The 15,254-nt window shown below is 41.1% G+C and overlaps 1 protein-coding gene across 4 annotated transcripts; it reads left to right on the forward strand.

Annotated features, from left to right (window-relative positions):
* The first annotated feature begins 1,553 nt into the window (after positions 1–1,553).
* Positions 1,554–13,540, forward strand: txk (TXK tyrosine kinase). 4 transcript variants are annotated; one of them, XM_061252501.1, is made up of 16 exons: positions 1,563–1,690; positions 5,448–5,498; positions 5,710–5,749; positions 6,113–6,197; positions 6,665–6,852; positions 7,348–7,407; positions 7,495–7,549; positions 8,142–8,221; positions 8,839–8,966; positions 9,156–9,230; positions 9,788–9,959; positions 10,794–11,010; positions 11,678–11,742; positions 11,887–12,005; positions 12,435–12,592; positions 13,207–13,540. In XM_061252501.1, the coding sequence occupies exons 2-16, from the start codon at positions 5,477–5,479 to the stop codon at positions 13,273–13,275; spliced, it is 1,533 nt and encodes a 510-aa protein (XP_061108485.1). In that variant the 5' UTR covers positions 1,563–1,690; positions 5,448–5,476; the 3' UTR covers positions 13,276–13,540. The 4 variants fall into 4 exon arrangements, 2 of the variants coding, with proteins under 2 accessions (XP_061108486.1, XP_061108485.1); XM_061252502.1 differs by lacking the exon at positions 5,448–5,498 and having other exon boundaries at positions 1,554–1,690; XR_009709395.1 differs by lacking the exon at positions 13,207–13,540 and having other exon boundaries at positions 1,556–1,690; positions 10,794–11,331; positions 11,597–12,005; positions 12,435–12,464.
* Positions 13,541–15,254: the final 1,714 nt, after the last annotated feature.

Raw genomic sequence — 15,254 nt, forward strand, 5'->3', positions numbered from 1 at the left:
CGCTTGTTTGGCTGCTGAAATGTTATTTGCTGAAATATAGTGTCTTGAGGCAGCTTCTGTGATACTTTGCATCAAAAGCAAATAGATCTTGATGGGTCAGCATACGAAGATGTATTATTTCGTCAGGCCTCTCTGAGGCAGCATTGAGGACCTTTGACCTTGTACTTTCACCTGTACCAGTACTTATAGGGGTCAGGCCTTCTCTCTTTGTGGCTTTCTGGCTGCAAATGAAACACTGGCTGTGGATGTCAAATCCAGTTTCTCTGGTCAGTCTTTGTCTTTTACTTTGACACTGATCCCTGTCTGGTTCTTGCTCGTTGGTTGCACTTGAATAATTGGCCCTACATGACCTGCAATATGAAACCTTAACCTTGAAAGACAGTTTGTCATCTGACGGGGGGGATAGTCTCTTATGAACCTCATCACCCCGTTCCTGGGCAACCTTCAGTATGGTTTTGAGTCCTTCCAAGGTGGGGTTCTTGACATGTGGATTCTTTTTATCTCCCTGTAGAGCATTTTCACATAATAAGCACACCTTTTCGTCCAGTGTCTGTGAATGTGGCTGGCTTGCTGACTGCGCTGACTGCGCTGGCTCTGTTGGCTCTGTTGGTCTTTCCCTCCCCAAATATGATGACCATCAGAGTGAGCATTCTCAACTTATAGGCTATTATGCCACCTGCCCCCCATTCGGAATTACCTAATTAGGCTGTTTCAGAGAAGCGGTATGTCTAAAAAAATTACATTTGCAGTAAAACTGTACTAGATATCTCCATACAATCACTGGTTTCTGTTCAATAGCATCCCAGGCCATTCAGTAACAGTATATTTGAGAGGAATCTATGTTTTGAGTGAGTCCTCTTTTCCTATCACCACAAAAGTACAATTTCTGCCTAAACTAAAGCTATGTTTACAGGACTATATTTCAGTATTCTTTTAGATAAATTACATTCTGATTCCTCGATGATGTCGGGCAGACACCCAGGTCATGCCTCAGCAAATCTGATGAAGATAAGTGTGAGCATTCTTAAGTTATGGGCTTTTTTGTCACCATTCCCCTATTTGGACTGGCCTAATTTCGATTTTTCAGAGATTGGGGTAAACAAAACGAATTCTGCCAAAGTCCATAACAATCCATTTCATTAATGGGAGATAAAAAAAAAACACTGTTGTGTTTTCTTCTAACGCGAGTGGGGTTTTTTTGAAAGCCTTTTTTGAGGACTTGCTGCTAGACTAGGATGTTAACTTCTGATCCGTGTTCTTTTCAGAAGAATCAGAATCAGAAGGAGGTAGTTTTCACATACAAGGAATTTGCTGTGGTTTGTAGGTGCATGCAGACAACATAAAGAATAATACAAAAAAACTACCATTTGGTGTGTAATTTGGCATTGTAAATGATTTTAGCAGCACGCCACGTTTCACATGACACTTCACTGTGCCTCACACGCATCTTAATACCACACTTCCTGTCCCTTGCTGGCTTATATGTGCATGATATCTTGTGGTTGGACTTGCCTTGCGTCACCACCTCCTTTTTTTCTTTTCTTTCCTTTTCTGCTGTCAAAAGCATCGTGAAAACTCTTGTCCACAAGTTAACTCGCAATCAAGAATGAGCCAATTTAAAAACAGGGTCCCAGGCAAAAATCTGGAACGGCACACAGAGGTTACGCTGTAGTGACCATGATTCTTTCAAGTAAGTGAACTGTTTAATAATAAAAAATTGCTATTGAACTGATGCCGTTACAGTTTGATATACAGATAATCCAGATTGTAAAGATAATGCTGGAATCTGTCTTTACAACGTGGTACATTTTTAAAAAAGCATATCCTCATAAAACACGGCGATTCATTTTTGTACACTTTTGAAGAATGTCTGGTCTTAATCTGAGGGACCATATAGATTCTATGCTGATACCTGCTGTTTTGTATAGGGGACATAAAAATACAATTCCTAATATTTTGTACTATGTCACAAAATTGTGACAAATTTTATATTTTTCTGCCAGGCCTAGGGGGATTGGAAATAAATGGTAAATATTACAGTGCAAACCAGTGAGGCAAGACATGTAACATTTTTATTTTAGTATCGTTAGAACTACAATGGCCAGAAGGGATGTATAATATGGTTGTATGATAAATGTGGATATAAAGTAATGATACCTTGAAATAATTAAGGAACTTGATTATTTTAACATTATCTTGAATTTCACCATCATACTTCACCATCATACTAATGTTGGAGCCAGTCTGCTAGCCAGTCTCTGCCGATCAGGTCCTGTGTTGTCTAAAATCGTCAGCTCAACTTTTTTGTTTCGTTTCACCTGCATCCTGTTGGCCAGCAGTCATGCTAGGCTAGCCTACAATCATACCCTATTCAAATCACGTTGATCACCATGTGGAGTCTTCTGTTGTCTTCCTGACTCCCGACGATGTTCTAACAGGAAACATGTATTTCCTGCTCTGTATGTGAAGGTAATATGCCAAAGGCATTACATATGCCTCTGCTGGGGGGCCTCAGTTGTAAATAACTACAAAGCAGAGGATTTTCTTGTCCTATTTTTGTTTAGTTTTGAAAAGATTTCATTGATTACATGCTTTCCCCTGTGCTTATACAGTATAATCAGTCAGATACTGTTTAAATAACCACAGCGTGAGATACAGAGTCTTATAATGGATAGGGAACTGTTTATGCCTTTACAGCTGTATTCAATAATATAGGTAAAGAATACACCATAATGCAGTTAAAGGTAAAATAAATACAACAGTTCCAAAAATTCCAAAAGGGCCAACAATTAAAAGTAACACAGGCTGATACATTATACTAATATATATGCATAGCTTAGGGGGGTGAAGTGATGATTGTTTGAAGGAACTGTGCCCTGGACTACTAGATTAGCTCCACAGTCTTGAATTCGTTTTAGGCCACAATCTGAAGCTATTGAGGAGGACCAGGAGGTGACAGTAGTCCTGAATGGGCATAAGTGGTCCGCTGGCACGGATAGAGGAGTCAGCTGCAGTACTGCGCCAACTGCAGTAGTCTAGGCAAGAGAGTGCAGAACGTACACAACACAAGAGCACAGGATGAGAAGTTCATTCTTCTAATGTTGCTCAAAACCAACATGTTAAAATGTTATAATGAAAAAATGAGGCACTGTCAAAGTGAAAGAGATCATTAAAAAATGGGTGACGTGAGGGTTGAATCTTTTGCAATAAGAACAGAGATTTGGTGTTTAAGTAAACCAAGATGGCAGAATAGATCAGGAATTAAATAATTATCGGAGCTGTAACTGTTATGGATGTAATTTATGATTCAGGGACAAACTTAAAGGGTAAATTACATTTTTGTCAAACAGTTTAAAACATATGCTGAAAATACCTGAAGGATAGATCATTTTAAATATACAGTAGTGTGCAGTGATGATGATACACTTAACACAATGAAGATAAATCAGAAACCAAGTACTATTCAAGTATTTATTTAATGTAATATTGGTTCATGTAGATGAAAATAAGTAAACAGATAACAATATATTGTGAAAACAAAAATAATAGTCTTTTGGAGAAAAAAGTAAATATCTAGTGTGGCCACCCTTTGCTTTGATTACCGCATTTGATCATTCACATATTGTTTTATTTCTTCACGCATTAAACCATTCCATATGGCTTGAAGTTCATTTCAAAGAGATTCTTTCGATGTTACAACAGATTTATTTATCTTGGTATCCAGCAAATCCCAGATCTGCTCAATCGGATTAAGGTCTTGAGCGGCCAAGTCATAACTTTTATGTCACCAGTCACTTTTCATCAAGTGACCAACTGGCATCATGTAAGGCTACAAAGCGGCTACGAACAATTTCAGAGAGCTCCTTCCGCCATGCCATTGCGTTTAGCACTGTGACACTGCTCAAAGTTCGTGTTACCTTAAATACTGGAACAACTGACCATCAGAAGTAATTTTGCAGAATAATATTGCTTCAAACCAGTTTAAACAAATAGTTTAGCATCAACAATCATGGAATGAGCCTTCGAACATGCATTCATGTTATGCAAGTTATACTTTTACCCCAATGTAATTGTGGGAATTTTATTTTTTCTCATTGCCTGCAATAGTATTGCTCAACACATTTTCACCAAAAATATTTAAAGAGGTAATACATTAGGACCCCTTTTAGACAAACGTGGTGGTGTATAATCATCACTGCACACTACTGTGTAATCAGAAAATATACAGTGCACCTGTGATCATAAGATTTTTGAGTACCCCTGCAGAGAATATGCTGCAGACCAGGTATCTACCATTGGTACAGAAGTGAAACTTTAATAATGCTGTACAGCATAAACAGTTAGTGTTTAATTCTGATTCCTGCTGAACCCCTCAACACAGTCAGTGTGAGACAACATTCTGGATGTTTCCTACTTATTCTTATTCTCATTATCTTATCCGTAACAACAAATGTTCACACTGTTGACTCCATACTGCAAGAATGTTTCAGACTTTTCTAGCACTGACAAAAGACTACTTAAGTACTGGCTTGTTTAAGATTCCCAGCAAGTACATCAGTGTGACCACATTTGGTCTATGACTACATTTTAGTATTAATTCCCACCGATTGGAGTATTGTTTCTGAGAAGGAGAACAATGTAGATGTCATGTTGGATGCAAGTCCATCCATCCATTATCTTAACCTGCTTATCCTGAACAGGGTCGCAGGGGGGCTGGAGCCTATCCCAGCATTCATTGGGCGAAAGGCAGGAATACACCCTGGACAGGTCGCCAGTCCATCGCAGGGCACACACACCATTCACTCACACACTCATACCTATGGGCAATTTAGACTCTCCAATCAGCCTAACCTGCATGTCTTTGGACTGTGGGAGGAAACCGGAGTACCCGGAGGAAACCCACGCAAACACGGGGAGAACATGCAAACTCCACACAGAGAGGCCCCGGCCGACTGGGATTCGAACCCAGGACCTCCTTGCTGTGAGGCAGCAGTGCTACCCACTGCACCATCCGTGCCGCCCCTGTTGGATGCAAGTGCCACTATTAATTGCGCAAAAAAACAATGGGAAGCCGTAGATATTGTATCTTGCTTGACTGGAAGATATATACCGTTTTTAAACAGAATACTTTATTAACTGTATTCGATAATGCTCCATCTTTTTGTGCATTTTATGTCAAAAACCATAGACATATTTGAAAGCAAGTTACACCATAACCCACCTTTTAATCATACATAGACTTCAGCAGAAATATAAAATGGGATATACTGTATAAGAGTCAAAGCATTATCCAGAGCATATTATATTGCCAAAGTGATAATATATTGAATAACTTATTAATTACTCTTCACAGAGTCCTGGCTAAATCCCCAAACCCTTTTAACCTGCCACCTAATCATCCCCTGATCCAATTGGCAAAAACTTTGTTCTCTCCCTCTCCACCTCAGCTGGTGTGTGGTGAGTGCTCTGGTGCAAAATGGCAGCTGTGCATCACCCAGGTGGGTGCCACACAGGGTGGCAAAGGCAACTTTCCCCCTCGTCACTGTAAGCACTTTGAGTGTCTAGACAAGCGCTACATAAATGTAATGATCTATCTAGCTCTCTAATCATGGAAGCTTACCAAGACCTTTGCTCAAAAGGCCCGTTTCGCAATTATCCTGTTTGTTTGTGCCCTCATCTGTTTTTCGTCTGTCTTGTGTCCCATTGCAGACCTCTCCCTCCAGTCCATCTTCTGCTGCTGCTCGGCAAGGTAACAGGAATTATTAAGCAGAGAGGGAAATATTGTGCATCGTTTGGCATCATCTGCAGGGATTTTAGGGTCACGGCTGCAGAGCGATATCAATCAGTACGGTTACAGAAACAATCTGGCATAACATATGAACATATCCAATAGTGAAAGAAACTGCTCAGCTGAAAGAGTGAATATTATGTTAACGGTCTGACTGAGTTAATATAGTAATGGTCTATTGCAATATTACTGCTTAATTACCTCCCAATGGGGTTTTAACTGCGAGAATGTAGAATACCTATTTGGCATTGTAAGTGGACCACTGATGTAAAGGTAATTCAAACAAATAAATAACTAAAATCACCATTGTGTCTACCACACCAGAGGAATGAACAGGGAGAGAGAGCATCGGAGGGATCAGGTCACATCTTGTTGCCGCTCACAGAAATACCCAGGCCATGTCTGCATGGTAAGCTGCCTAAACATATCTGGACACTGCCTGAAAGCCAGGCCTAGGTGAGCAGTCAGGGCGGGGAGCTGTGTGGTTAGGACAGGATAGCATAGTGGGTAAGGAGCTGGGATTGTAACCTAACAACCATACATTCAATTCCCTGGTAGCACTTGGCTGTTGTAACCTTGAGCAGGGTGAGTCACCTGAATTGCTTCAGCTGTCCAGCTGTATAAATGAATGCTGTGTACTTTTTTAAATGCTAAAGTCACTTTTCTAAATGCTATAATGTGATGTAATCTCCTTATAAGTAAATGAAACTGGTTTACTAAAATAAGTTTTGTTATTGTTGAGCAGTAGACGCGACAGAAGATGTGGCAGTTACAATTGTTTATCCTTATGTACGTTCACCTTGGTTATTGGGTCTGATCGCCCTGTATGTTGTTCTCACACTGCTAAAATAAGTCCATTGTTTTAAACACTATCAGTCAGAGCATTCTCGGAGGAAGCTGCCCTCTGCTCCTCCCGAGAATGATGGGGGAGCTAAAATCAAGGTGGTTGCGATGTATGACTTCACGGCCACGGAGACAACAGACCTGATGCTGAGGCGGGGGGAGGAGTACACCATACTGCATAAGCAGGACCAGCTGTGGTGGAGGGCGGAGGACAGGCACGGGTGAGCGATGGCGGCCATCTTGGCTCTGGCCTGCCTCTCGCAACACATCATTGCATTCTACCCTGCTGAGAAAAAAACAGCTGGTAGCCAGTTAACCAGTTCAGACTAGCTCCACATGGAACATGGTTTGGCCAGCTCAAGGTATGTTTTGAAGCTTGTAGCTGGTAATTTCAAGCTGGTCACAGCTGGATTTTACACCAGGCAGCCTCTCGGGCTGAGTGTATGAAATAAAATCTTCGATATAGCCTCTCAGTGACCTCACTGCATCAAATTAAGCAAGGAAAATTGATGGAGCCAAGATTATAGAAAGAACATTACTGTTGGAGTGAGAGGCCTTGGCACTGATTGTGTGAGATGGTCCACTGGGGTAGGAATTATGTAGAGCATAGACGCGTAATATCGCTGATTCCTGCTCAGTTCACGGCAGGAGTTAGATAAAGTGCTAATCTTTTCTCCCTGGAACATTATTCTCACAATTTTTATCATTTCCTCCAGGAACAAAGGTTTTATCCCCAGCAATTATGTCACAGAGAAGGATAAAATGGAGGCTCATGAGTGAGTATGGTCAATCAGTGCAGAAATGGCTTGGGCTGTAATAATGTGATGTCAGACTCAACCAATGGCCTTTTTTCGGATGATTAGGTGGTACTGCAAGAACATTACCAGGTCCAAGGCTGAGCAGCTACTGAGGCAGGAGGTGAGTTTCCATTAGCTGTATTTATTTAAGTCAGTGTCTCCGTCAGAGCATGGTTCTTATTCTGCTTTAACAATGCTTTATACACCAGTGGTTCCCAACCCTGTTCCTGGAGATCCATCATCCTATAGGTTTTCACTCCAACCCTAACAAAGCACACCTCATTCAAAAGATAGAGAGCTCATTGATCTACTAATTACTAGAATCGGGTGTGCCAAGTTAGTTGAAATGAAAACGTAGATCTCCAGGAACAGAGTTGGGAACCACCGATACAGCATTATACATTTCAGATGTTCACTATTGAAAATACAACAGTATTAGGCTACTCCTGAGTGTGCTATATCGCTATGGTGAAATTTAAAAAAAGGACCCAAAATCACAGTGCAAAAAACTGTAGTGTGTCTGCGTTTGTGCATTTCCTAAACCGCTGTTTTTGCTTACATGGCATTGTTAGGCCAGGCCGTGTTTACGGCATGCAGCTTTTAACAGAGATCAAGCATTAAATGAAGCAATCGGCAAAGTGAACGTGAAATTGTTCAAAAGGCTTCTTTTGCAGTCGAGCCAAAAAAGTGACACTCTTCTCTTTTTCACTCAGGCGAAGGAAGGAGGATTTATTGTGAGAGACTCGAGCCAGCAAGGCTATTACACGGTGTCGGTATTCACAAAGGCTTTGAGGTAGGAGTCCAATGCTGGTGTAGCTTAGGATATAGTAACTGCCTTTAGTGGCACTGCAATTCATCTCTCTGAGAGAGGCCTACTGCATATCTGGGTATGCCTGCATCCCATATTATACCCATTACTCGGGCAGTAATGTAATTCCAATCAACACACATTTCGTAAGATCGTATTATGGCCCATTCTGTACTCTAAGATGAAAATACCAACACATTGCAAAGTAGCCCACAGGTGCTTGTAGAGGATATGCATGGTTTCTAAAAGCTGGCTTCTACAGGCTGAAGTACATTTCCTGTCAATGGACCTACACGCCACGCAAGAGTGTGGTAAAGTCCTGTTAACCAAAATGTTGCAAGACATTCAGTGTGCAGAAGCATTTTATTTTTATAGATAGCACTGACACTTTAACACAAACACCTGCACTAATGTATTTTAAAATTAAGACACACATCGTTCCTATTGAAAACTATATTTTTATTCTAACCAAATAAAAAAATATATCAAAATATACACCCATTTATATCATGTTCCCATGACAGAACATATTGAGTAAACACATGGATTTATTATCCCGGTTTTGAGAAGAGTTCCTAAATTAGAACTGGTTTTCCCTTTAGCTCAGAAGATGGCGACATAAGGCATTATCAGATCAAGCGCAGTGAATCAGGGATGTTCTATCTGGCAGAGAAACATGTGTTCAGCTCCATACCTGACGTCATCCATTACCATCAGCACAACGCAGCAGGTAACAGCACGCCATTCCACTCTATGTCATATTCCAGTATTATTTCTTATTGAAATAAGTCATTCCACTGCCTGTAAAATACATAAAATAATATATACTCTCTCTCTCACACACACACACACACAGCATGCGTGTATGTGTATTAAAAGTATGTGTATTAAAAATATAAATGTTGTGTGCATGACACAGGTTTGGTGACACGGCTACGCTATCCGGTTGGGCCAATGGGAAAATGCGTCCCAGCAACAGCAGGATTCAGCTACGGTAAGCACACTACACTAATTATTATTTTCCTACAAGTGTTTATCAAATTAAATGTGACGGCAGTTAACAATCTCTTCTATTACACCTAATCTCAAGCAACAGGCATTCAGAGCCTATGTGTTATAACACTCCAAGTCATTCTAAAACAATGTGCTTGTGCATTTGTGTAATTAAGTGAATGGTCTTACTAAACTAAATAGTTTTTCACACATAGTAACAAAAACAAAAACCCAGAGTGTGAAGTGTTGCTGTTACCTTGTAGAGCAGAGCAGCAGCAGAAGATTCTGCAAAGTGCTATTAGTCCAAAGACATGCTGGTTAGGGACTACAGATGAAAAACTCTGGCGCATTTACATTGATGCGGAAACTGAAAATGTTGATTAATGTGCACTGTCCCTGATAAATAAAAAAAATAACACACAAAAAGCCAAACTGGACGGACTTCAGATTTCCGTCCTGCAAGCACACAGACGCTTCCTCTCCTGTCAGATCACATACTGCAAAACAAACACAAGCGACGATGCCAGCAGTGTAAAAATATATATATATATATTTCAGAAAAGTGGGAGATAAACCCGTCAGAGCTGTCCATCATGAAGGAGCTGGGAAGCGGTCAGTTTGGAGTGGTGCGTCTGGGAAAGTGGAGAGCACTGTGCAAAGTGGCCATTAAGATCATCAACCAGGGATCCATGTCAGAAGAGGACTTCATCGAGGAGGCCAAGGTCATGACGTGAGTGGCAGGATCCCACTCGCCAAACGGCACATTTTCCGGGGGCGTGCGAGAACTGACGGTGACAGAAGTCGGCCGGATATTGCGAAGTGTTTTTTTTCTTCTCACTTCTCTCTGTCTCGCTCTTTGATTTCCTCCTGTCACCTCTCAGTGCCCCACATGCAAGCCAGAGAGCAGTTTCCATCTCCTTCACATTTTCCATTTCCCCTCTCTCTATTTAACCAATATGAAGAAAGGAAGAACTGAAAGAGTAACACAGTGATTGGATAAAAATAGCAACGCTAGGTGTGTTTCATTGTGCTTGGATAAGCGAGTACAGAGGAGTTTGCGAAAGCTATGGTGCCACAAATGAAAGGAAAACACAATTTTAGCACAGCGAGAAGGCAGCATCAATGATTTGAGATCACCGCCGAGCACTGCTCATGCACTAAATGACCACTTCCTGTCTTGTGTTCTTCTATTCTTCCATTGTGTCTCTCTTCCCCACCTCAGAAAAACGTATTTATCACCCCAGAATTGCAAAGCAGAGAGTTTTCTACAGACACATTCAAATGGCTTTCGCACAATGCTGTAAACAATAAGTGCTGCAGATGTAGGCTCACAAATCTACACTCGCAACATTTTAAGTGCACTCAGAATGGGTCCTGAAACTGAAATAAAACCACGGGATGCTCAGATTTGTGAGGGCCATCCACTTTGTATTACATCCTTGGTAACTTAATGCTGCGTATTATTTACTGTATGTTTTCTGACCGCACCCAGAGAGAATTGATTTCCGATATGATGATGAAGAATAAATTGGAGAATCCTGACAGTGCTCTTGTCTCGCTGTAGGAGGTTGTGCCATCCGAAGCTGGTGCAGCTGTACGGGGTGTGTATGATGCAGAGTCCCATCTGCATCGTGGTAGAATTCATGGAGAACGGCTCCCTGCTCAACTTCCTGCGCCAGCGCACCGGGACCCTGAGTCAGGAGTGGCTGCTGGCCATGTGCCAGGACACCTGCGAGGGGATGGAGTACCTGGAGCTCAACAGCTTCATACACAGGGACCTGGTGTGTGTGTGTGTGTGTGTGTACCTGGAGCAAAGCAGCTTCATACACAGGGACCTGGTGTGTGTGTGTGTGTGTACCTGGAGCAAAGCAGCTTCATACACAGGGACCTGGTGTGTGTGTGTGTGTGTGTGTGTGTACCTGGAGCTCAACAGCTTCATACACAGGGACCTGGTGTGTGTGTGTGTGTGTGTGTGTACCTGGAGCAAAGCAGCTTCATACACAGGGACCTGGTGTGTGTGTGTGTGTGTGTGTACCTGGAGCAAAGCAGCTTCATACACAGGGACCTGGTGTGTGTGTGTGTGTGTACCTGGAGCAAAGCAGGTTCATACACAGGGACCTGGTGTGTGTGTGTGTGTGTGTGTGTGTGTACCTGGAGCTCAACAGCTTCATACACAGGGACCTGGTGTGTGTGTGTGTGTGTGTGTGTGTGTGTGTACCTGGAGCAAAGCAGCTTCATACACAGGGACCTGGTGTGTATGTGTGTGTGTGTGTGTGTACCTGGAGCAAAGCAGCTTCATACACAGGGACCTGGTGTGTGTGTGTGTGTGTGTGTGTACCTGGAGCAAAGCAGCTTCAGCTTCAGCAGCTTGCAAAAAAATGGATTCAAGCGTCATATTAAATTATACTCATTTTCACTGTGACCTTTGCCCTTTATCCTCCATCATAGGCTGCCAGGAATTGCTTAGTCAGCGACAAGAATGTGGTGAAAGTGTGTGACTTCGGAATGACCAGGTTGTTACCGTTTTTTAAATGGAAATCCTGAGTAATAATAAGAATCATACTTCCCTGTTAAGTGTGTCACAGGTTTTACAGATTGTCAACAAATGTCAAAACCGACAAAATATGATGACGTGATCTCTTGGTTCATGCTTCTAGGTATGTGCTGGACAATCAATACACTAGCTCCACAGGATCCAAGTTTCCGGTCAAATGGTCTCCACCTGAGGTGCTGCACTTTAACAAATATAGCAATAAATCAGACGTGTGGTCATTCGGTAAGTAAACCAAACCGATCCGGACAACACTTAGACTCCCTTATTGAATGCTGGGCACACATGCCAAAGAGAAAACAAAGATACCCTTATTATTTAAAGTTTAACATATGAATCATCAAATATTTGTTATTTAAGCTTAAGCTTGATTCTTACTTCGTCGCACAACTAAAAAGTGTCGCAGGACGTTTCGCATTTATACGACGACCAAGGTCTGTGACAGCGGCTCTGTTGTCTCTGTGGTAGCAGGATGCCAAACAGCTGATGTTTACAATTTGTGAAAACGCAGTGGCAGCTGGCGTAGCCTATCCATGGCACTCAGCTGAAAATGTGTCATTTTTGTCAAGGGTCCTGCGACAATGTATAAATCAAGCTTTACCGTACTATTTAGAGTCCATCGGTGTGCTAATGACCGTGGTATTTGACGTGCAGGCGTGCTGATGTGGGAGGTCTTCACGGAGGGAAGGACTCCATTTGAGAACAAATCCAATCCAGAGGTGGTGGAGGAGATCACCCTGGGAAACAGGCTGTACCGGCCTTACAAGGCCTCGCATGCCGTGTACCAGCTCATGTACAAGTGCTGGCATGAGGTGAGTGTCCTCACTCTTCCTCTAAACCAACAGACATGATGATGGTGATGGGGATGATGTGGAATACGTGAAAATTTTGGAATGATATGCGTTTTTTGTCATTAAAAAAAATAAAATAAACTAGCGTCGCATGACACACAGCTAAGGCATCGGACATTGGTTCAATGTAGTTGCACTCTGAGGGTGGGAGTTCCTGCTCTGGTCCTGCCAGATCTGAGTACGGCCGGCACAGGAGGGAGCAGCGTAAGGGGGCTGCTGCTCCGAGGGTGGGGGGAGGGACTCGGCAGGGAGGTCCACTGGATACCAGCACCTCTGACTGCTCCAGACCATGCGGCTTGAAGAAGGCGTGTCGATCTCTTTCCGGGCTTGTAGCAGTGTTTCCTGAATATATGGTGGGTGATTGAAATAAACAGGGCACAATTGGCCACCAAATTGAGAGAAAATGGGTAAAAAAAAAAAATCTGAAACAAAAAATAAATTTAAATACAATTTTCAGCTATGAGACCAACAGCAGCTCTGCAATGTCCAAGACAAATTTCTCCTGGAGACAGTCAAATTTTATCTGACAATGACGATAATGACGATGATTATTATTATTGTTGTGATTATTTCAGAAACCACAGGGAAGGCCAGGTTTCTCCGACCTGCTGGAGAACATTAAACAGATCGCTGAGATGGGCTGAACGTGAAAGTTCGTTCGTCGTGGGCATTAAACAGGGGGCTGACTGGCTGTGGGGCGTGACATCCCTCTCGTTCACCTCGTCACATTGCTGGATAGCCACAATGGAAACTACATCAGAGACTTTTCACAGTAACCGCCATTGTTTCCTTTGCAGCTCTCCACCTCACGCCACTCACTCAATTCAACAGAATGTATATTCAGTACTGACAGTGAGACAGTGTCTACCTTTTTTATTATGTTTCAAATAAAAGTATTTATTTCTCTGAGCAGTTCCTTTTATAACATCTTTTTTATTATTATTAAAAAAGGAAATTAAAGCAGATTTTTCATTTTTTTAATAAAGCTTTAACCAGCTGAAGGAAGTATTCTCTAAAAATGATAAACATGTAGCTATTTATGTCCAGTTAAATTTATTTTATGTATTGTACAAATGGTGATGTATGTATCACTTTGACATGCCAAGGACACATGATAACCTTTAGTGGGAATTTTCCATACATGTATGTATTATTTTATGGAATAACATTAGGCACATTTAAAGCTACACAATATCAGATTGAATCTTTCAGACTGCCTCAGTTGCCGTATTGGAGGTACACTGTACACTGTAAAATGGTTTCAGACAGAAACCTTTGTGTATTTAATTGAGACAGAAAGGTTCAATATAGTTGCTAAGCAGCAAACATTTTGTTAGAAGAAAGAACTGCTGTTTATACAGCAATCCTCTGTCGGGGCAAGATTTATAAAGAAAAAGAAAAATGAAATAATTAAATTGTTCCCAGCTTAAAATAAAACTAACACTAGCCAGTCTCATTACTGAGATAATGTAGGCATTCAAACAGAAAACAAGAACATCTATCTGCAGATCCTGCAACTGTTAGAGCACCACAATTCAGAACACAGCTACTATGCATTTCATTACACTTGGTTTTCAGATTTTATCTTCAGAATACATATTGCCACACACTTATGGACACTGATGGAAAGTTATTAAATATAGTTTTGTCTGCAGAAACATTTGATAATTCAGGTTCAGCAAGAGGTATTTTTATATATAAAAATAAATCAATAACATTTTATCATTGTTAAAATTACTGTACTTAGAATATAATTTTCAATTCAGTCTCAGCTGATTAATCCCTATACCCAAATGTGATGGAAAGATCTTTCTCACCGAGAACTCTGATGAGCTTGCTGTTTCAAAGTGAATTATGAAGTACCTCTATAGCCAAAATAAGTCATATTTGAGGACAGTAACACAGTATTGTCAGCGTAGTATTGTGAAAAAGTATTTACCCCTTCCTGATTTCCTCAATTATTTGTCACACTGAAAGGTTGCAAAATGTTGAATTACTTTTTCACATGGGTGATATGGGGGTTTCATAGCTTTTTGATTAAATGAAATCATTTAAAATGGGTTTTGTGTTTACCCAGTTTCAGTTACATTTCGTCTAAAGATTTGAAACCATTCAGTGGGATAAATGCAATAATGGAGGAAATCAGCAAATACTTTTTCATATCACAATGGTCCTGCTTCAATGAGGAATCAATGTAAGAGACCAGACTGTGATTTCAAATCTTTTATATTTCCATTGAGTAAGCCTGAATACCTCAATATGGCGGTGCTTAATTTAAAATACACCAATCACTCAACACTGCAGGTGGTTATTTCAGGTGTTTTAATACCAAAAGGTGAAGAAGGCATTGGTAGGCAGTTACATAACCATCATCTTACAGCATTCCTTTAACTGACTAGTTTTTCTCCACAGCCTTATAGTGCTATATCTGCCAGTAGCAGCATTAACACCATTTCTTCTGATGTGTTATGAATGTGGAGTTAAGTATGAATATATTCACAGTAAGAATACAATTAAATTTGGTAGTTGAAACATTTCTAAGCAATATTTTATGCCTGGTAGAAAGGCACCACAGATACAACGAAACAAGAATGTACAGAAATGTGAGGACATATTATTGGCA

This window comes from Conger conger, chromosome 8, assembly GCF_963514075.1.
Source record: "Conger conger chromosome 8, fConCon1.1, whole genome shotgun sequence".
NCBI lineage: Eukaryota > Metazoa > Chordata > Actinopteri > Anguilliformes > Congridae > Conger > Conger conger.

What these genes read in the sequence shown, in the direction of transcription:
- txk (XM_061252501.1), top strand. Translation starts at nt 5,477, where the DNA reads ATGGCAGCTGTGCATCACCCAG. An exon ending in TTCTGCTGCTGCTCGGCAAG is followed by an intron (nt 5,750 to 6,112) that starts GTAACAGGAATT and finishes CTACCACACCAG; the next exon opens with AGGAATGAACAGGGAGAGAG. An exon ending in AGCAGCTACTGAGGCAGGAG is followed by an intron (nt 7,550 to 8,141) that starts GTGAGTTTCCAT and finishes TTTTTCACTCAG; the next exon opens with GCGAAGGAAGGAGGATTTAT.